Source organism: Dama dama, chromosome 22, assembly GCF_033118175.1.
Source record: "Dama dama isolate Ldn47 chromosome 22, ASM3311817v1, whole genome shotgun sequence".
In the NCBI taxonomy this organism is placed as follows: Eukaryota; Metazoa; Chordata; class Mammalia; order Artiodactyla; family Cervidae; genus Dama; species Dama dama.
The window spans coordinates 20,310,072-20,331,849 of NC_083702.1; the positions used below are offsets into that span (position 1 = coordinate 20,310,072).

The 21,778-nt window shown below is 35.8% G+C and overlaps 2 protein-coding genes across 2 annotated transcripts; one reads left to right on the forward strand and one right to left on the reverse strand.

Annotated features, from left to right (window-relative positions):
• Window positions 1-1,099: 1,099 nt before the first annotated feature.
• LOC133043064 (zinc finger protein 79-like) lies at window positions 1,100-1,818 on the forward strand. The gene is made up of 2 exons (XM_061123950.1): window positions 1,100-1,106; window positions 1,190-1,818. Exons 1-2 carry the CDS (start codon window positions 1,100-1,102, stop codon window positions 1,816-1,818), a joined length of 636 nt encoding a protein of 211 aa, XP_060979933.1.
• Window positions 1,819-7,819: 6,001 nt separating this feature from the next.
• On the reverse strand, window positions 7,820-21,398 carry LOC133043752 (uncharacterized). The gene is made up of 5 exons (XM_061124951.1): window positions 21,276-21,398; window positions 20,347-20,442; window positions 19,486-19,569; window positions 9,172-9,255; window positions 7,820-8,922 (listed from the first exon to the last, which is right to left on the reverse strand). Exons 1-4 carry the CDS (start codon window positions 21,355-21,357, stop codon window positions 9,182-9,184), a joined length of 336 nt encoding a protein of 111 aa, XP_060980934.1. The 5' UTR covers window positions 21,358-21,398; the 3' UTR covers window positions 7,820-8,922; window positions 9,172-9,181.
• Between the last annotated feature and the right edge of the window lie 380 nt (window positions 21,399-21,778).

Here is a 21,778-nt window from a genome sequence, read left to right on the forward strand (position 1 = left end):
TCATATAAGTGGAATCATGTGTATTTGTTCTTCTGTCTGGCTTCTTTCTCTTATCATGTCTTCCAGGCTTATCTGCGTTGTTGCATATGCCAGTATCATATTATTTTGACTACTATAGCCTTGTAATATGTTTTGAAATCAGAGTGTGATACCCTCAGCTTGGTTCTTGCTCAAAATTGCTTAGATTATTCAGGATCTCTTGCAGTTCTATGCATATTTTAGTATTGGTTTTATTTATTTTTTTGTTAAAAAGAAAGGCCATTCGGGTTTTGATAGAAATTGCACTGTATCTGCAGATCACTTTGGATAATATGAACATCTGTGTGTGCATGTTAATTTGCTTCAGTAGTGTCCGACTCTTTGTGACCCTATATGGCCTAAAGCCCGCCAGGCTCCTCTGTCCATGTAGATTCTTCAGGTAAGAATTCCGGAGTGGGTTGCCATTCCCTTCTCTCCAGGGCATCTTTCCGACTCAGACATTGAACCCATGTCTACATTGACAGGTGGGTTCTTTACGATTAGTGCCACCTGGGGAGCCCAATATTTGGACATTTCCATAATATTAAATCTTCCAATCCATAAACATAGATTGTCTTTTCATTTATTTGTGTCTTCTTTAATTTCTTCTATTAATGATTTGTTGTCAGTGTACAAGTTTTTCACCTCCTTGGTTAAATTTATCACTAAGTGTTTTATTATTTTTTGATGCTGTTATAAATGGGTTTGTTTAATTTTTTCATAATTCACTAGCTCATTTTTAGTGTATAGAAATGCAGTTGATTTTTGGGTGTTGATTTGTATCCTATAACTTTGCTGATTTAGTTTATTAGTTTCAACAGGGCTTGTTTACACTGAGATATAATTGGCATATGATATATTAGTTTTAAGTGTATAACACAAAGATTTGACAAACAGTCCATGCTGAGTGAGCGTGAATGCTGGGCCTGCCTTGGTTTAATATAGAGGAAGGAATTCAATGACTTAAGGGGATAAGAACATTAAATTGGATTTGTCGTTCAAGACCCTCTCACCCACATACGGGAAGTGATCTAGAAGACATACCTTTCACCAATGCTGTGAAAAATAAATTTCTAAGGCGATGCCAGGTATCCTTAAAGAGCTGTATGTTGCAGCTTAAGTCTAGGATCTGTAGATGAGAGCAGCCATCTTTTAAAGATCACTGGTACAGAATGTGGCAAAGCCTTTATCAGTTATTCTCTTCTTACTCGACATCAACAAATCCATACTGGGGAGACACCTTATAAATGTACAGCATGTGGCAAAGCCTTTATCCGTCATTCAATTCTTAGACGACATCAACGAATCCATACTGGGGAGAGGCCTTATAAATGTACAGCATGTGGCAAAGCGTTTATCCATTATTCACTTCTTACTCGACATCAACGAATCCATACTGGGGAGAGACCTTATAAATGTACTGCATGTGGCAAGGCTTTTAAGCAGAGTTCAAATTTAACTCAACATCAGCGAATCCACACCGGGGAAAGACCTTATAAATGTACAGAATGTGGCAAAGCCTTTATCCGTCATTCAATTCTTAGACGACATCAACGAATCCATACTGGGGAGAGGCCTTATAAATGTACAGCATGTGGCAAAGCGTTTATCCATTATTCACTTCTTACTCGACATCAACGAATCCATACTGGGGAGAGACCTTATAAATGTACTGCATGTGGCAAGGCTTTTAAGCAGAGTTCAAATTTAACTCAACATCAGCGAATCCACACCGGGGAAAGACCTTATAAATGTACAGAATGTGGCAAAGCCTTTACCCATTATTCACTTCTTACTTGACATCAACGAATCCATACTGGGGAGAGACCTTATAAATGTATAGACTGTGGCAAAGCCTTTTCCCAGAGTTCAGGTCTTTCTCGACATCAGAGAGTTCATACTGCAGAGAAATGTTAGAAATGTAAGGAATGTGGCAAAGCATTTCCTCACAGCCATCACCTGACTCACAATCAGAGAATACATACTGCAGAGAAACCCTAGAAATGAATCAGTGCTAAAAAAAAGTTGCTCCTAAATATACAGTTTTGAAAAAAAAACGAGTGTTTTCTTTGGAAAGATACATGAATGAAATAAAAAAAATGTAGAAAACTGCTTAATCAAACATCAAAAGTAACTCAATACCAGAGAATTCATACTAGAAAGCATGTCATTAGTACCCCTTTTGTTAAATTACTCTAAGTAGAAACACTGTAGCAAGTATTCCATAAATAAAACACATACAAAATTGATATGTTAGTATGGATCACAAGATGATGGGGTGGATATTTGCAGAGGTATAATTATTATGAATGTATCCTTCTTTATGTTAACGTTATTTGAGATTTTTAAGGAACCAAAACGAATGTAATTCAACTCTCAAATTACTACATGCTGTGATTTGTTTCTACTTTATATATGAATTTATGTTTTTGATGGTTGTTGCCCAATGGTAAGAGAAGCCCTTCTATATTACGTGGGAATCATTTATATTTATTCTCCAATTTATAAGATTAAGAACACAGTCATGTTATATACACACTAAACCTCTGAATGGAGGTATTTGTCACTGATGTTAAACACCTCTGTGGTCACCATGATGTAAGTGTTCAGGGAATAGTTCAAAGTAAGACAGAAGTTTGCTCTAAGTTTTCAATAATTATGTCAGTTGCTTTTTAAGCATAAAACAAGGATAGTTCATGAAAATCGAAGGTATTTTTATAACAGCAACATAGAGAAATCATGCATATTATCTGGCAGGCTTGAAGTAAGGACGCCTTTCTGATGTAAGTATAGAAAACTCTTTCTTGAAAAGTCATATTAATATAATTAATGTCCATCCATGTTTACTAAATTAGCCTCCATTTTGTAAACTATATAAATCACATTCTCAAATCATTTCATCAGAGAAACAGGAAAGTTTTTAGAAGCTTGTAATGTGTATTTTAATCAAGGATCAAACAACAATTGTAAAAGGTTTTATTCCATCTGTGTAAAATTAATGTATCTTAATTAATAAAAGTGAATGGTTTTTCAGTGTTAAAAAAAAAAAAAAAATAAAGATCACTGGTTTCTGAACAAGTTCCTAACGTGCTTTTCTCAAACAGGGTTCTCAGGCCTTTTTGAACTTGCATCTTGCCTGAGTCTCTGTGCAGATTTTTATTCCCTCTTATATATGGCTGCTTTGAAATGTCCTAACTTCCCAGCTTGTCCTCAGAGCCTTTAGATGATCTGTTGTATGTCTCTCCCTCTAACCTCTTGCTCCAGGTGTGTATAGGTCTGTAGAGTCCCGCAGCTTTTACCTGCAGTGTCTGCCATGTTTATTACTATTATCAACATGCAACATAAGCTACTGTTTCCCATTACAATGGCCTTTTGGAAGTGGAGCATACTCTTTTCAACAAACAGGGTGAGATACACACATTTTCTCTTGAGAGAACAATGATGAGGCATTCTATCTAGAGTAGTCAGTAATAAGACAATCATGGGAATTATATCTGTAGAATATTCACTGTAGAATCCTAGTGAAGAAAACTCACTGAAAGTAGAAATTAAGATAATAAGTATATTTGGAGCCTCAGCTATTAAAATGATTTGAAGAATCAGTTACCATCAGTTCCTCATGAAGATAATAAACTAGCTCTTACAGAAACACATGTTAAGGGGGAGAAATAGAGCAAAAGGACTTTGAAAATTTATTTTAGGCCATTACTTAAAACTGAAATAAATGGGGAGTTAGATTAAACAAAGATGAAGTTCCTTAGTGTGGCTTCCTCACACAAAACCACATGGTTCTTTTTCTAGAAAAAGAGGCTGAGAAAATTACATTATGGGCTACTAAACTATATATATTCATCTGAGACAAATGAATCTGTTAAGAACTGTGAAGAAGCCAAAGGAGCTGAAGTAGTTTTTAAATGAAGGAACAATTGACAGAAGTAAATAAAATTAGTCTGCAAGTGAAAGTAGTTGATAGGAAAAGGAGAATATAAGAAAACTCTGACTTGGAGGCATTTGAGCTTTCTTCCATTTTTGAGATTAGAATTATTCATTCTCATACTCCAATATCCACCCTGAATACTTTATGGGCCCCTGGATACCCAGAAAGGATAAGGCTGAAATGCTTACCTTAACTCCTGCAACCCTCAGATTGATTGTCTTTGTCTAAGAATGATTCTGATATGAAATCTTCTACTTCATTGATTTCGTGGAGTATTATCTGTTAATTAAGAATTAGCTGTTTGGACTTCCCTGGCAGTCCAGTGGTTAAGAATCTGCCTGCCCATGTGGGGGACGCTGGTTTAGTCACTGGCCTGGGAAGATTCCACATGCAGGACAACTCGGCCTGTGTGCCGTAACTAATGAGCCTCGGCTTCAGAGCCTGCCCTCAGCAAGGAAGACCTAGCATAGCCAAACATGAAAAAACAAATAAATAAATTAAGGAAAAAGAATTATCCACTAAACTATTTTTTTTTTTTATATTTATTTTTGTTCACTTATTTGGCTGTGCCCAGTCTTAGCTGTACATGTGGGATCCAGTTCCCTAACCAGGGATCGAACCCAGGCCCCTTGCACTGGGAACGTGGAGTCTTAGCCACTGGTTCACCAGGGAAGTCCCCCACTAAACTATTATCACTCCACTAATTAATTCCTTCATTAGCTTCATAACTGCATAATATTTTGTTATTTTAGCAGTTATTCTAAGTAACTAAAAATTTCAACATGCATTCTTGACCTAGTAATGCCCAAGATAAATACTTCCTTTACTCCTCCTTAGACATTTTAATAACCTTGCTGTTGTTTTTGCTAAGTCACGTCCAGCTCTTTTGTGATCACGTGGACTGTAGTTCCCCAGTCTCCTCTGTCCATAGGATTACCTGAGCAATATTTCCAGGGGATCTTCCCGACCTAGAGATTTAACCTGCATGTCCTACATCGCAGGCAGATTCTCTACTCTCTGGGCCATAGCCTTAGGTCCTTTTAACTCCATATCCTCCTTTTAATTAATTTATTTTTTTAAAAATTTTTAATTTATTTTTATTATTATTATTTTTTGGGTTTTGTCATACATTGATATGAATCAGTCATGGATTTACACGTATTCCCAATCCCGATCCCCCCTCCCACCTCCCTCTCCACCCGATTCCTCTGGGTCTTCCCAGTGCACCAGGCCAGAGCACTTGTCTCATGCATCCCACCTGGGCTGGTGATCTGTTTCACCATAGATAGTATACATGCTGTTCTTTTGAAATATCCCACCCTCACATTCTCCCACAAAGTTCAAAAGTCTGTTCTGTATTTCTGTGTCTCTTTTTCTGTTTTGCATATAGGGTTATCGTTATCACCTTTCCAAATTCCATATATATGTGTTACTATGCTGTAATGTTCTTTATCTTTCTGGCTTACTTCACTCTGTATAATGGGCTCCAGCTTCATCCATCTCATTAGGACTGGTTCAAATGAATTCTTTTTAATGGCTGAGTAATATTCCATGGTGTATATGTACCACAGCTTCCTTATCCATTCATCTGCTGATGGGCATCTAGGTTGCTTCCATGTCCTGGCTATTATAAACAGTGCTGCGATGAACATTGGGGTGCACGTGTCTCTTTCAGATCTGGTTTCCTCAGAAGTGGGATTGCTGGGTCATATGGCAGTTCTATTTCCAGTTTTTTAAGAAATCTCCACACTGTTTTCCATAGCGGCTGTACTAGTTTGCATTCCCACCAACAGTGTAAGAGGGTTCCCTTTTCTCCACACCCTCTCCAGCATTTATTGCTTGTAGACTTTTGGATAGCAGCCATCCTGACTGGCGTGTAATGGTACCTCATTGTGGTTTTGATTTGCATTTCTCTAATAATGAGTGATGTTGAGCATCTTTTCATGTGTTTGTTAGCCATCACTATGTCTTCTTTGGAGAAATGTCTGTTTAGTTCTTTGGCCCATTTTTTGATTGGGTCATTTATTTTTCTGGAATTGAGCTGCAGGAGTTGCTTGTATATTTTTGAGATTAATCCTTTGTCTGTTTCTTCATTTGCTATTATTTTCTCCCAATCTGAGGGCTGTCTTTTCACCTTACTTATAGTTTCCTTTGTAGTGCAAAAGCTTTTAAGTTTCATTAGGTCCCATTTGTTTATTTTTGCTTTTATTTCCAATATTCTGGGAGGTGGGTCATAGAGGATCTTGCTGTGATTTATGTCGGAGAGTGTTTTGCCTATGTTCTCCAGATCAATGGAACAGAATAGAAAGCCCAGAGATAAATCCACGAACCTATGGACACCTTATCTTTGACAAAGGAGGCAAGGATATACAATGGAAAAAAGACAACCTCTTTAACAAGTGGTGCTGGGAAAACTGGTCAACCACTTGTAAAAGAATGAAACTAGAACACTTTCTAACACCATACACAAAAATAAACTCAAAATGGATTAAAGATCTAAATGTAAGACCAGAAACTCCTTTTAATTTAAATGCAACATTTACAGTGTAGTTCAAGCTTATGCAATTTTAAACTATAGACACTAATATTATGGCTTTGTATAATCACTATTCATTTAGATTTACACCTGCATTTACCTATTTCATTGCCCTTTATCCTGAATCTTAGAGGTTCCATTTGGGATTATTTTCTAACATCTAAAGGACATTATAGTATATCCTTAGCAAAGACCTAAGGTAATGACAATTTTTCTCTACCTATCTTAAATTATCTTTATTTCACCTATGGAATATAAGTATATCTTCATATGATTCTCATATAATTATCTTTTCTCTGGGGATAGAGTTTTGTATAACAATTGTCTTTCAATACTTCCATGCTTTCTTTTTCCTTTTTATAGATTAGCTACTAATTACTTCTTTAAAAGTAAATTCTGTACTTTCCTGGCTGTCCTGTGGTTAAGACTTGACTTTACAATGCAGAGGATGTGGGTTTAATCCCTGGTCAGGAGCTAAGTTCTTGTGTGCCTCGTGGGCAATAAAACCAAAACAGAAAACAGAAGTAATGTTGTGACAAACTCAATAAAGACAAAAAAAAGCATTAACAAATAAATATACAAATATATAAATTCTGTATTTACTACCTGCCTTTCAGCTTCCATTTATCCTTGGTTTTCAGCAATTAAACATGATATATATAACAGTGTTTTTATTTTGTTCACCCGATAGGAATTCAGAATGCTTTGGCATTATGTGGTTTGATGTCTTCTATCAGTTTTGGAATATTCACAGACATTAGCTATTCCACTGTAAGTTATGGGTAACCTGTATTTACAAAATCACATTTTGAGGTAAGAGATCTTTAGGAGACACTGCCTTAACAAATGTGTTACTTTGTATATACAGTTTAAAAATTGTTTTTCCTGAAAGAGGAACGAGTTCACCATTGATATGTATGCATGTTCAGTCACTCAGTGGTGTCTGACTCGTTGCAACTCTTTAGACTGTAGCCCATCAGACTCTGTCCATAGAATTTTTCAGGCAAGCGTACTGGAATGGGTTGTCTTTTCTTCTGCAGGGCATCTTCCCAACCCAGGGATCAAACTTAGGTCTCCTGCGTCTCCTACATTGGCAGGTAGATTCTTTATCATTGAGCCCCGGGAAGCCCAATGATCTGTATATACAAGTTTAATTTAGACCATTTTATGTGATTGAGATGGGAGCAATGCAACTGGGAAAGATTGTCAGGAACTATTTAGAGCAGAGGCCAGCCTTGGCAGGGAGGAATGCTGAAATTATGAGGTGTGTCTCCCAAGGGCATCATATGGAAATTGTCAGTATATATGCCATCAACTTATCATCATGCTATAGACTGAAGTCTTTATTAAAGGCAATAACAGAACTTGAATGCAGTAAAAAAAGAAATAATATACAGTCACATAGTAGATGAGAACTAAAATTAAAGGAGACCTATATTCTTTAAGCTTGCTGGAGTCTACTAAGTTGAAAAATATCACTTCTATTTGTCTCTTTTTTCCATATTCCAGAGAATGATTAGTATAAAATATTCATAAAATACTGTTTATAAAGAGCCAGTATAATATTTCTTTCTTGAAAGTTTTTTTTCTCATTTGTTCCTCTCTGAAAGATACAGCTGGGTGGGGAAAATGTAAATCTGCAGCCCTCACTATTTCTGAAGAAGCAATATTTTTACAACTTGATCTGACATGACTTCTTGTTCTGAGGTCAGCATAGCATAATGGTTCCATGTGTAATCTCTAGAGTAAACCTATTTTGGCTTAAATTATGTTTCTATTTTTTACTAGCTATACAACTTTGGAAAATTCCTCATTCTTTCTGGGTCTCTGTTTCTTTGTTAATATGACAGCCATAAAAATAGTACAGTTTTGTAGGAATTATTGGGGCAGTACATGATCTAATATGTGATACACTGAAGTAGTATTGGGAACATTAGAAGTAATCAATAAATACTAGGTATTTTTTAAGTGCTCATTGTGACTAAATGCTCTTTAGTGTATATGTGCTATGTGGCTTCCTCTCATTTATTTAGCAGGGTCTGAAATTTTAGTATATTAGCATTTGCTTCTATGTACAAATATATTTAAAATTTAAAAATCACATAACCATTTAAGCCCATATTTTGATATTTAGGTTTGATTAAGAGATCTCCAATTATTACAATATGCTGAGTTGAGCATACTTGAAAGAACACAAAATGTTAAAATGTCTCTATAATTACCTTCTGTATAAGAAAATGTAAAAAACAAAAAAAAAAAAAAAAAGAAAAGAAAATGTAAGAAGGATTATTGTGCCATACATTTCCAATTCTTCTTTGTTGTATGTCTTGAGAAGACTGGAGCTCATTGCTTCAGGACAATTTCCTTGCTGCCAAGATCTTATTTTCAGCAGAAATAAGATATCAGTTTTCTTCAGAGAAGAACCAGTTACCTTGACAACAAAAAATGCATCCATGAGGATAACTTTGTCACCCATACTAACTCTGTGTATCATAATTTTTGTATTATTGTTTTTAATTATCCTCCCTAACTTCAAGAGAAGCCCATGATACTTAAGAATTTTTCTGAAAAGTGAGCCATAGTTACTAACTTTGATTTTGTATTTATTAATTGCATATATGCATCTAAATTTAAGCAATCTACATTGATAACAAGATTCTCATTGCAATTCAATACTTACCTCTGTTTTGCTATATTGTGTTGCAATATCCAGCCACAACAGTATTGTTTTCCTGTGTATTCAGAATGTCTTCTAGGCATTTAACTGGAATTTGTAAAATTTACAAATGAAAATACATTTTAAGATTTATCACTTTTAAACCTTTGAGAATGCAAATAAAATAGAAATTCAGAGAAGTTTGAATACAATTTATTCATTTATTTTTTTAATGATTAGCTACAGAATAAATTAGAATTATCACTTGCAAATAATTGACATTAAATATAAAACATTTTTCTTATGACAGACATTTATGAGGTAGTGACTGATGCTTTAATCATTGCAGATTTCCACATCTTATTATTGCTATTCTAAGCAGTTAGTAAACCCAATTATGACTTAATGACCAAAGTTGCCTCTGAAGCAAATGCCTTTGACATAGCACACAAGTCAGTCACAAAGTACTGTTTATTCTATTACTATAGTGCTTCACATATCTATTTACTTTTTCACAGCACCATAACCTTTTCCCCATTCAAATTTTCATTATTTTTATGTGGAACTTTTATAATATTCCACAAACTCTCTGTCACTATCCACTATTTTTCTCAAGATGCCTCTAGAATTAACACCCCTATTACACAGCTTTGCTAATGTTACCCTTTCAAAGATCTTCAAGCTATCAATTATTTATATTTTAAATTTCAAGCTCATTAAAATAAACAATTTCTAATTGTGCTATTTTTCTTAACATCTATATTTCTATTTTCAAATATGAAACCTTTAACCCACATCATTTCACATGATGTATTTTGTTTTGTTTTGGAGAATCTGTCCCTCTCATTGGCTAAACTTGAGTTGAAAAAAATAGAGTGACTGGAATGCTCCTATCTTGAATTTATTTTATTTAGTCTGAATGGCTTATGGTTGCTTCTAAGATATTTTGGAGACTTCACACTAATTGTAAAGAAAATCTTTCTGCTTGACTACATTTTAAAGATCTGATCCTAGTCCAACTACAAGATCATGTAACTTGTTGGACAAAAAGTTTCAATCAGCCAAGTTCAGGCTCATATGAGGAAGACTTTGAATTCTCTTGACCATATTACTGCAGCTTAAATCTCAAATGCATTGCTGGACTCATAACAATAAATGTACTAGAAGAGGATCAAAAAGGCAGAGTAAGAAGACATGGAATTCACCACCCCCTACACACACACCAAAAATGCAACTACCTGTGGAATAACTGTCATAGAAAATGAACTGGAAACTGGCAGAAGTACTCCTCTACAACCAAGATTGTAAGAATGACACACATGTAATTGGGTAAGACTGGAAAAAAAGCAGAACCTGTATCCTTGGGAGGAGACTAAGAGCAAATGGGAGGTTGTATAGGTGAACAGTCGCCCTGGGACGTGAGAGGGTTGTGCCACAGTCCAGCATCCCAATCCAGGGGTCGTACATGGAGGATGTAAGCCCCTACGCTTGTTGGAGAAGATTTGGGATGGAGAGAGGGGCTGAAGAAGCTTAAACTCCACTTGTAAGGTAGATGCTGGCTTGCCTGCCAAGTGCCTTCAAACAAAGCAGAAAGAGGTCTCATGTAGCAGCTGCTGCCTCACTGTACCCCTAGATTCCTCACTCACTGCATGCTACAGCTTGATGCTAGATCTAGGGTAGCCAGGACCTAGGAAAAGGCTTGATCCGAGGACACAGAGGCAACACAGGGTCCAGGGTGTGGTCCAGGTGGGGCAGTGGCGGTCACTGTTGGTGACTCAAACAGCACCCCTAAAGCAGCCCAGACTTCTGATAGCAACACAACTGCTTGATTTTCCACAATTACCACACCACACTCCACAGTGCCAGTCAAGCAAACACTCCAACCCCTGCTATTCCATGCCATAAACTAGCACTAGATCTGGATGACCACGGCAAGGGAAAAGGTATGACCTTAGGCTGTGTCTGAGTGAAGCCATAGATGCCTACATAGTCAGCACATCAGACATTTATAAGTACACCAGCCTCATTTACTTCAGTACTCCCTGCCTTTGGGGCAAATTCCCCAGTGTGGGGAAAAGGAAAAACACCCAAAGGAAACAGAACCAGCTGGAGCTCGACCCTCAAGACTTGCTCTAGCAACTTGGAAGCAAACTCTGCTCTAACATGGTGACTATGGTCGGTGAGCAGAGAGGAAGTCCCATCTCTCACCCTAATCAGCCTCTAGCTACTCCATCACCACCACACCTCCGACCAAGGTGATGGCGGCCAGCACACCTTGAGGAAAGATGTGACTGGCATTCACATCAAATCCACTTCTCCCACCAAATGGGAGGGCACTCGGTCTACATGAGGATGCTCCCACACAACTCACTGCCTCAAGAACACAATAGGTAACAGTTTTGCCTAAACTCGTAGAGACAGAGAAAGTTAAGTAAAATGAAAAGGCAAAGGAACTACTGTCAATTGAAAGAGCAAGAGAAAATCCCTGAAAATTGAATAATGAAACAGAAGTAATCGGCCTACCAGATAATGAATTTAAAACATTACTAATTGAGCTGCAGGAGTTGCTTTATATTTTTGAGATTAATCCTTTTGTCTGTTGCTTCATTTGCTATTATTTTCTCCCAATCTGAGGGCTGTCTTTTCACCTTACTTATAGTTTCCTTTGTAGTGCAAAAGCTTTTAAGTTTCATTAGGTCCCATTTGTTTATTTTTGCTTTTATTTCCAATATTCTGGGAGGTGGGTCATAGAGGATCTTGCTGTGATTTATGTCGGAGAGTGTTCTCCTATGTTCTCCTCTAGGAGTTTTATAGTTTCTGGTCTTACATTTAGATCTTAAATCCATTTTGAGTTTATTTTTGTGTATGGTGTTAGAAAGTGTTCTAGTTTCATTCTTTTACAAGTGGTTGACCAGTTTTCCCAGCACCACTTGTTAAAGAGGTTGTCTTTTTTCCATTGTATATCCTTGCCTCCTTTGTCAAAGATAAGGTGTCCATAGGTTCGTGGATTTATCTCTGGGCTTTCTATTCTGTTCCACTGATCTATATTTCTGTCTTTGTGCCAGTACCATACTGTCTTGATGACTGTGGCTTTGTAGTAGAGTCTGAAGTCCCAGAAAAATAAATGACCCAATCAAAAAATGGGCCAAAGAACTAAACAGACATTTCTCCAAAGAAGACATACAGATGGCTAACAAACACATGGAAAGATGCTCAACATCACTCATTATTAGAGAAATGCAAATCAAAACCACAATGAGGTACCATTACACGCCAGTCAGGATGGCTGCTATCCAAAAGTCTACAAGCAATAAATGCTGGAGAGGGTGTGGAGAAAAGGGAACCCTCTTACACTGTTGGTGGGAATGCAAACTAGTACAGCCGCTATGGAAAACAGTGTGGAGATTTCTTAAAAAACTGGAAAAAGAACTGCCATATGACCCAGCAATCCCACTTCTGGGCATACACACTGAAGAAACCAGATCTGAAAGAGACACGTGCACCCCAATGTTCATCGCAGCACTGTTTATAATAGCCAGGACATGGAAGCAACCTAGATGCCCATCAGCAGATGAATGGATAAGGAAGCTGTGGTACATATACACCATGGAATATTACTCAGCCATTAAAAAGAATTCATTTGAACCAGTCCTAATGAGATGGATGAAGCTGGAGCCCATTATACAGAGTGAAGTAAGCCAGAAAGATAAAGAACATTACAGCATAGTAACACATATATATGGAATTTAGAAAGGTGATAACGATAACCCTATATGCAAAACAGAAAAAGAGACACAGAAATACAGAACAGACTTTTGAACTTTGTGGGAGAATGTGAGGGTGGGATATTTCAAAAGAACAGCGTGTATACTATCTATGGTGAAACAGATCGCCAGCCCAGGTGGGATGCATGAGACAAGTGCTCCGGCCTGGTGCACTGGGAAGACCCAGAGGAATCGGGTGGAGAGGGAGGTGGGAGGGGGGATCGGGATTGGGAATACATGTAAATCCATGGCTGATTCATATCAATGTATGACAAAACCCACTGGAAAAAAAAAATAATAATAATAAAAATAAATTAAAAAAAAACATTACTAATAAAAACTCTAACTGAATTAGGGAAGAGAATTGATCATAGGTTGTTTTAACAAGAAACTAGGAAGTATAAAGAAGACCCAATCAAAGATAGATAATTCAATTTCTGAGATTAAAAAGCACTCTAGAAGCAATGAATAGCAGACTAAATGACTCAGAAGAATGCCTAAGTGATCTGAAATTTAAAATTCTAATCAGAATAGCAGATAGAAAGACAAACAAACAATAAATAAAAACAACATGCAAGATCTATGGGATAATATAAAGCATGCCAACTATACATAATAGGGGTTCCAGAAGGAGAAGAGAGAGAAGGAGATCAAAAATGTATTTAAAGAGAAGGGAACCCTCCTCAACTGTTGGTAGGAATGTAAATTGGTATTGCCGCTATGGAGAACAGTGTGGAGTTTCCTTAAAAAATCTAAGAATATAGCTTCCATATGACCCCTCAGTCCCACTCTTGGGCATATATCTGGAGAGAACCATAATTTGAAAGGATGTATGCACCCCTATGGGGCTTCCCTGGTGGCTCAGTTGGTAAAGAATCTGCCTGCAATGCCAGAGACCTGGATTCAATCCCTGGGTCAGGAAGATCCCCTAGAGAAGGGAATGGCTACTCGCTCCAGTATTATTGCCTGGAAAATTCCATGGGCAGAGGAGACTGGTGGGCTACAACCCATGGTGTGGCAAAGAGTTGGACACAACTAAGCAATGTTCACTCATGCACCCCTGTGTTTATTGAGGCACTCTTTCAATAAGCAAGACATAGAAGCAACATAAATGTCCATCTGCAGAGGAATGAATAAAGAAGATGTCACACATATATGCAGTGGAATAATACTCCGCCATAAAAAGGCACAAAATAGTTCCATTTGCAGAAATGTGGATGGACTATCATACAGAGTGAAATCAGTTGGAAAGAGAAAAACAAATACTGTAAATTAATGCATATGTGTGATATATAGAAAAATGGTACAGATGAACTTATTGGCAAAACAGAAACAAAGTCACAGACTCAGACACTAAACTTATGGTTACCCAGGGGGAAAGGGGTGGAGGAGTAGAATGAAGGTGGGAGTTAGGATTGACGTATATACACTACTATGTATAAAATAGAAAACAAATGGGAACCTACTGTTTAGCACAATGTTCTGTGGTGACCTAAATGAGAAGGAAATCTAAAAATGAGTGGATATATGTGTACATGTAACCAATTTACTTTACTGTAGAACAGAAACTGACATCACAATGTAAAGCAACTATGCTCCAATAAAAAAAAATTTTTTTTAATGTATTTGGAGAAAATATGGCTGAACATTTCCTGAACTTGAAGGAAATAGATATCCAGGTACACAAAGCACAGAGGGTCTCAAATAAGATGAAACCAAACAGACCTATACTAAGTCATGTCACAATTAAAATGGTGAAATTTAAAGATAGAGGAGTCTAAAGGCAGGAAAAAACAAAGAGTCACTCACAAGGGGACACCCATGAGGCTATGAGCTAATTTCTTTGCATAATTATCCAGAAGGGAATGGGGTGATATAGTCAAAGTTCTGAATGGGAAAACCCTGCAACCTAGGATACCATATTCAACAAGATTATCATTGAGTGAAGCAGGAGAGATAAAGACGTTTTAGACAAACAAAAACTAAAAGAATTCAGCAGCACTAAACTTACCCTAAAGGAATGTTAAAGGGTTTTCTGTAAATGGAAAAAAAAGCGTCTACAGAGAAGAGAAAATTGCAACAGAAAAGGCAAACGTATAGTAAGGATTGAATATAACTTAAGCCAGGATGTAGATTAAAAAACAAGCAACTAAAATGCTAAATATATCTATACCATAGGTACACATATTCATACGATTTTATGATTAGGCTGTTTCTTTTTTCTTATTTTGAATATATTTATTTTATACCAATACTATAATGTTAAATTATCTTTAGCTTTATAGACTGTTTGGTACTTGGAAAGACTAGATTGCTATTGTTCTTGTTAATATATTTCAATATGTATTTTGCTAATCATTTTTTTTACTTCTTTGGGACTTAAACCAGCCAATCCTAAAGGAAATCAACCTTGAATATTCATTGGAAGGACTGGATGCTAAAGCTGAAGCTCCAATACTTGGCCATCTGATGTGAAGAGCTGACTCATTGGAAACTACCTTGACTCTGGGAAAGATTGAAGGCAGGAGGAGAAGAGGGCTGCAGAAGATGAGATGGTTAGATGGCATCACCGACTCAATGGACATGCTGCTGCTGCTAAGTCGCTTCAGTCGTGTCCGACTCTGTGCGACCCCATAGATGGCAGCCCACCAGGCTCCCCCGTCCCTGGGATTCTCCAGGCAAGAATACTGGAGTGGGTTGCCATTTCCTTCTCCAATGCATGAAAGTGAAAAGTGAAAGTGAAGTCGCTCAGTCGTGTCCGACTCTTAGCGACTACATAGACCGCAGCCTACCAGGCTCCTCCGGCCTTGGGATTTTCCAGGCAAGAGTACTGGAGTGGGGAAGTGGACATGAATTTGAGCAAATTCCGGGAGACAGTGAAAGACAGGGAAGCCTAGTGTGCTGCAGGTCACAAAGAGTTGGGCACGACTTAGTGACTGAACAACAACAACATAATTTATAATTAACATACTTGTCATGAAGATACAAGTATATTGGGATCACATAAATCTTAAATAAATCTAGATTGTATCATTATCTACACAATATTAGTCTTCCCACCAAGGTACACTTAATATATACTGAGCTCGTTAGATGTCTTTATGTCTTTTAATATTAATATTAAAAGTATTACAATCTCTTTCACATAAGCCATATGCATTATTAGGTATATTAATTTATTTAATAAAAAATTCACCAAGTACCTCTAATGTGACAACATAGTTTTCAAAAGCAAAGGTTAAAATGTAGAGCAAATATATATGTGGGTTCTTTGTAAAGAAGCAAACAAGCTAGTGGGAGAAAGAGATCTTAAGGAAATAATCACACAAATAATTACACAGGTGAGGCTGTGAAAGGTGCAACAAATGAATCACTATTAAGATATTGTAACAGAGAAATCTGGCTTATTTATAAGTGGATAGTGTTAATTGATTACTAAAGGATTAGCTACTTAGAAGAAAAGTAGAAGAAAGGCTGTTTTAGGTAAAAAGCAAAACAGTCTATGCATACCCTTTGTAGCAAGAAGGATTACAGATAAAGTTATAATTAACAGCAATCTACCCAGAGAAGTCCTGATTTATGCTTGTTGTCCCAGAGTAATTATTAGCATCACCTACTTTCATTATTAAAATGATCCTTGTTTTTATAATGCTACATGGTAATACTAACTATAAGTCATTTAGGGAACTAAAAGATACCTGTGACTGGAACCCATAAAGTGAGAAAGTATGTGATACTAGCTGGGATAGAAACCATGGACCAAGTAAGGAAGACCCTTATACACCATGTTAAAGATTTTAAAAGTTATATTGAATTTAGAGTATTAATAGGCTAAGCCTCGTGAGTTTATAAAATTTATATTTTGAAGAGGTTACTTTGTAAATTTAATGGAGGAGGTCAAGGGTGAATTGTAGTTAGACCTTTAGGAGGTTTATAGCCTAGACTAAGGGAGACAGAGAAAGAATTGCTTAGATTAGATGGGTAATAATGCAACTGTGGAGAAGTGTACTTATTCACTAAATTGGAATAATCAGTGGCAGTTAAACGATACAGATGATTCTTAGGCTTGTCTCACTAGACAAGTGCCAAGAGAGACAACAGTATTAAAGTATTTGATTCTTTCCCCATGATGCCAGTAAGGATAATGGCTGGGAAGAAAGTCTATTTAAAAATATTGTAGGCTAATTGTTTTTCAAGATATCAAAGAAGAAATGTCAAGTGAAAGGCTTAATATGTGGACCTGAATTTTGGATGTTAGCTCTAGATGGTATATAATGAAATTCTGTTAACTTTGTTTCAAGCCTTGTTACTGAAGTGTCTTTATTATGAATTTTTTTTTCAGTAGGTTTTCTTGGTATATCTAGGTAAGAAAGTACATCATATACATATACTTTCAGTGTGTGTGTTTGTATCTGTTCAGACGTGTCCAACTCTGCAACCCCTTGGACTGTAGCCCACCAGTCTCCTCTGTCCATGGAATTTTCCAGGCAAGTATATTGGAGTGGATTGCCATTTCCTTCTCCGATAGTTTCAGTATTTAATTTCAAATATTTGTATCTAAAAAGGTTTTCCCACATCACTGATTTCTTTGCCCATCACATCCAAAAGAATAATAACAATTATAAACCTGCATGCAATGTCAAGAAACAACAGTTAGAACTGAACATGGAACAATAGACTGGTTCAAAATTGGGAAAGGAGTATGTCAAGGTTGTATATTGTCATCCTGCTTATTTAACTCCTATGCAGAGTACATCTTGTGAAATGCAGGGCTGGATGAATTACAAGCTGGAATCAAGATTGCTGAGAGAAATATCAGCAACCTCAGATATGCAGATAACACCATCTTTATGGCAGAAAGTGAAGAGAAACTTGAAGGTGAAAGAGGAAAGTGAAAAATCTGGCTTAAAACAACATTAAAAAAACTAAGATCATGGCATCTGGTCTCATCACTTCATGGCATATAGATGGGGAAACAATGGAAACAGTCATAGACTTTACTTGCTTGGGCTCCAAGATCACTGTGGAAGATGACTACAGCCATAAAATTAAAAGACGCTTGCTCCTTGGAAGCATATTAAAAAGCAGAGGCATTGCTTTGCCTACAAAGGTCTGTCTAGTCAAAGCTATGGTTTTTCCAAATAGTGATGTAAGGATGTGAGAGTGGGGCCATAAAGAAGGCTAAGCACCAAAGAATTGATGCTTTCAAACTGTGGTGCTGGAGAAGACTCTTGCGAGTCCCTTGGACTGCAAGGAGATCCAACCAGTCCATCCTAAAGGAAATCAACCCTGAATATTCAATGCAAGGACAGATGCTGAAGCTGAAACTCCAATACTTTGGCTGCCTGATGTGAAGAGCTGACTCACTGGAAAAGACCCTGATGCTGGGAAAGATTGAGGGCAGGAGGAGAAGGGGATGACAGAGGACAAGATGGTTGGATGGCATCACTGACCAGTGGACATGAATTTGAGCAGACCCTGGAAGATAGTGAAGGACAGGGAAGCCTGGTGTGCTTGTAGTCCATGGGGTCGCAAAGAGTGGGACATGACTGGGCAGCTAAGCATAGCACAGCACGTGCTTGCCTTATGAATTTGAATGGGACTCTTTGATCGTTTGCTAGTTACTAAACAGTTTGTCTAGGAGTCATGTTTTGTTATTAAGATCTTTTCAAGTTCATTCTTAAAAATTACCATCTTTGTGAATCCAAATAGATATTTATTTATCTATAGACTATAGCTATATTTATTCAGTTTCTCTACATTGTCATTTATTATTATATGTGTCTTTGTTAGAAATTGTACACAAAATTTTTATGTTTATTTCTGAAAATTATATATTATACTATATTCTATTGATTTAGATCTACTTATAACTTTTGAATAAATTTATCCTTCATATGTTTTGTGCTGTTGTTTTCTCTGCTCTGTAAGCATAAGTTACCTTACTTTCTATATTTGAAGGAATTTTCATATTTCTGATTTGCAGATAGTACCATTTTTGAATCTATTTTTTTTAAAGCTAATATATTTTCTAATATTAAGACACTGAGTTCAAGCAATATATAGACTTGGCCCAATATCTTGATAATATTCCTTTTTCATTTTTTGATGAATCTCTTCCCATTATCATTTTATTTCTTCTATTAGATTCTTTCTTTCAAATTCCTGACTTACAGTTACTTTTTAACTGCCCAAATAATAAATTCAATAAATATCTCCAAGTTTTCTTACAGTTACTTTTAACTGCCCAAATAATAAATTCAATAAATATCTCCAAGTTCTTACATCTCACGGTTGCTAAGTCTAATGTCAGTAAAAATACAATAACATAAAGAACATTGCTATTATTTTTCATTTTTTTCAAAATACACAGCTATCCACTAACATCTTTGATAAGCTCACCTGGGACAAAGCTATTGTTGATAATTCAAAAACTGAATTGGTAAATACTTTTATGTAACTAAAATAACAAATGAAAAATAACTTTAGGAAATCCTTAGAATTAATTTCAAATGCTTCAAAATTATATTCTAGTAACTTTTAACAAGTTAATGAAAAACTGAGAAATACTTACCCTTAGCTATCATAAATGCAGCTAGCGCAAGAGCAATTAAATAAAGCAAGGCAAATGTCACTGTAGCAATGCACCATGGAGACTCTGCCCAAAGAGAAAAAAGTAGTTCACCATGATGATCAATGGAATCAGGATTGAGGAGTTGGGATTGGAAGGAATTTTGGCTAGGAATGTTCATCCTATTAGAATTTGAATGAAATCTAAGTCCAGGGGAGTGCTATCATTGGTATTCCCACTCTGCGAGGAAAACTTTAAAAATTATTTTGAAGATTTGGATATAGCCAGGGAAATATGAATATTTTTAAGTAGGAATGTTGAACTAACAAGTTGCTCTACTAAGGACATTTTATGATCAAAAAGAGAACTTTAGAAATCCTACAAGGGATTTAGTTTATCACCTTCCTTTAATTAAACAATTTTTTCCCCATCTTTGTAGCAGAACTAAGAATAAAACTTCTGCATTAGCTATTGACCTTGACAGATACTCTGTGATAGTTTTGATAAAATCTAGTTACTGGGATATACCTCCCACACTCCATTTCATTTTTAGAAATATTGTAGCATAAAAGGAGCACTTATCTTTTACAAAGCTAAGATATCAACCCACAAAATATCTAGAAGCATTCTTTATTCTATGGCTTTGGTACATCACTTTAAGCCATGGTTGATTATTTAGAGAAAAATGATCAGTAGTTCATTGCTCATTTCCATTTGCTCTTAACACTAGACTTTGGGTCCTTATGATCAGCTTAAAAGTGTATGAGGGGTGATTTCCATTTGAAAGATTAGTCAGTATTTATTCTCATGACTTCTCATTAAAATATGAAGGCAAAAAAAAGTCTAGAGTTTTACATTTTTTACCTTTTGTTTTCCAAATCCTAGTTCGTTTTCTCTTCTGAATATTTGAAGAATCACGAACTTTGACTTCTGTGTATGTTACATTTTCATCACAAAACTCTAGAAAGTATGTTGGAAAAATGCATGCAATAAATAATTATAATTTTATATATACACATATGTATATGTACATATATTTATAACGACATAGAATTAAAAACATGTTAGAAACATAAATTGTCCTTATGTTAGACTTATAACAAAGTTTTAAAAATTGTCTCAGTTAGGCAGTTGCTTTATGAATTGTGACAAGCTTTTTTTATCCTTAGTTTCTTATATAAAATAAGAATAACAGTAATATTTTTCCATATATATATTGTGGAGATTAAGCTAATGTATATAAAGTCAACAGCATGGTGCTTGAAGTAATAAACATGCAATAAGTTTTATTATTATAAAAATAGTCATAGTAGTAGTTAGAATAGTAATTATAAGAATATAATGGACAATAGCATCTGAAGTAATACCAGTTGCAGAAAGAATAGAAATTTAAGAGTTAGTTTAACTATCTATAATTTAAATGTCTACAAATGCTCCTTCTTACAGTTGAATTTAATGTTAATGAAAGGAGCGTGAGAAACAAAATCATCTAATTCTTGCTAGATAAATAAATTTTCTTAGCAGTACTCTTTCAGTGCAAGCAAAGCAGAGAATTCACAGTCACCAAGTCAATAACACTTTTCCAAATAATATTTAACCTAACCCCATTGTAAATATTTACTTACCAAAGAGTGATTGTATTTTAAATTCCCTTCCATTGGAAAATCTAAAATTCACTCACAAGGACGAAAGGTTTTTAACTCTTCTTCTAGAAGTAGCTAGCTATGGACTTAGTTATTTATAATATTATTTTCTCAGTAAATAAAGGGATTACTTAGCAATAGCAGCATTACCTGTATTTAGTTCATGCAATTCCTCTGGCAAATGTTGATGACCAGGACCAGGGCTGGACAGTGCTGGTGTCTTGGGTTCCATAGTTGATCAGATGATTAGCAGGTGGTCAGAATGAAACAGGATCAAGGAAACAGAACTCTTCATATGCAATATCAGACAGGATGTTTACTCTAAATTTAATATGTAAAGTACTTTTTACACTCAAGAAAATAAAAGGCAATGTAATTCAGCCCCAATATTAACTTTGTTATTCTTCCATGTATAATGAAGCTCTTCTCTATTTCCAAAGATAAACTTTAAAATTATATTAACCATAATGATCTTTTCTCTGCCTTATTTCTCAAAAATAATAAATGAACAATGAATATGAAAACATTGTTATGTAAACAAGTGATATACTGTGTTTAAATCAAATGTAACAAATATTCATTTTTAAAAATATCTTTTTTGTGATTATAAATATTCATAATCATTTTTAAAAGGTACCTTAGAGGAAATGAAA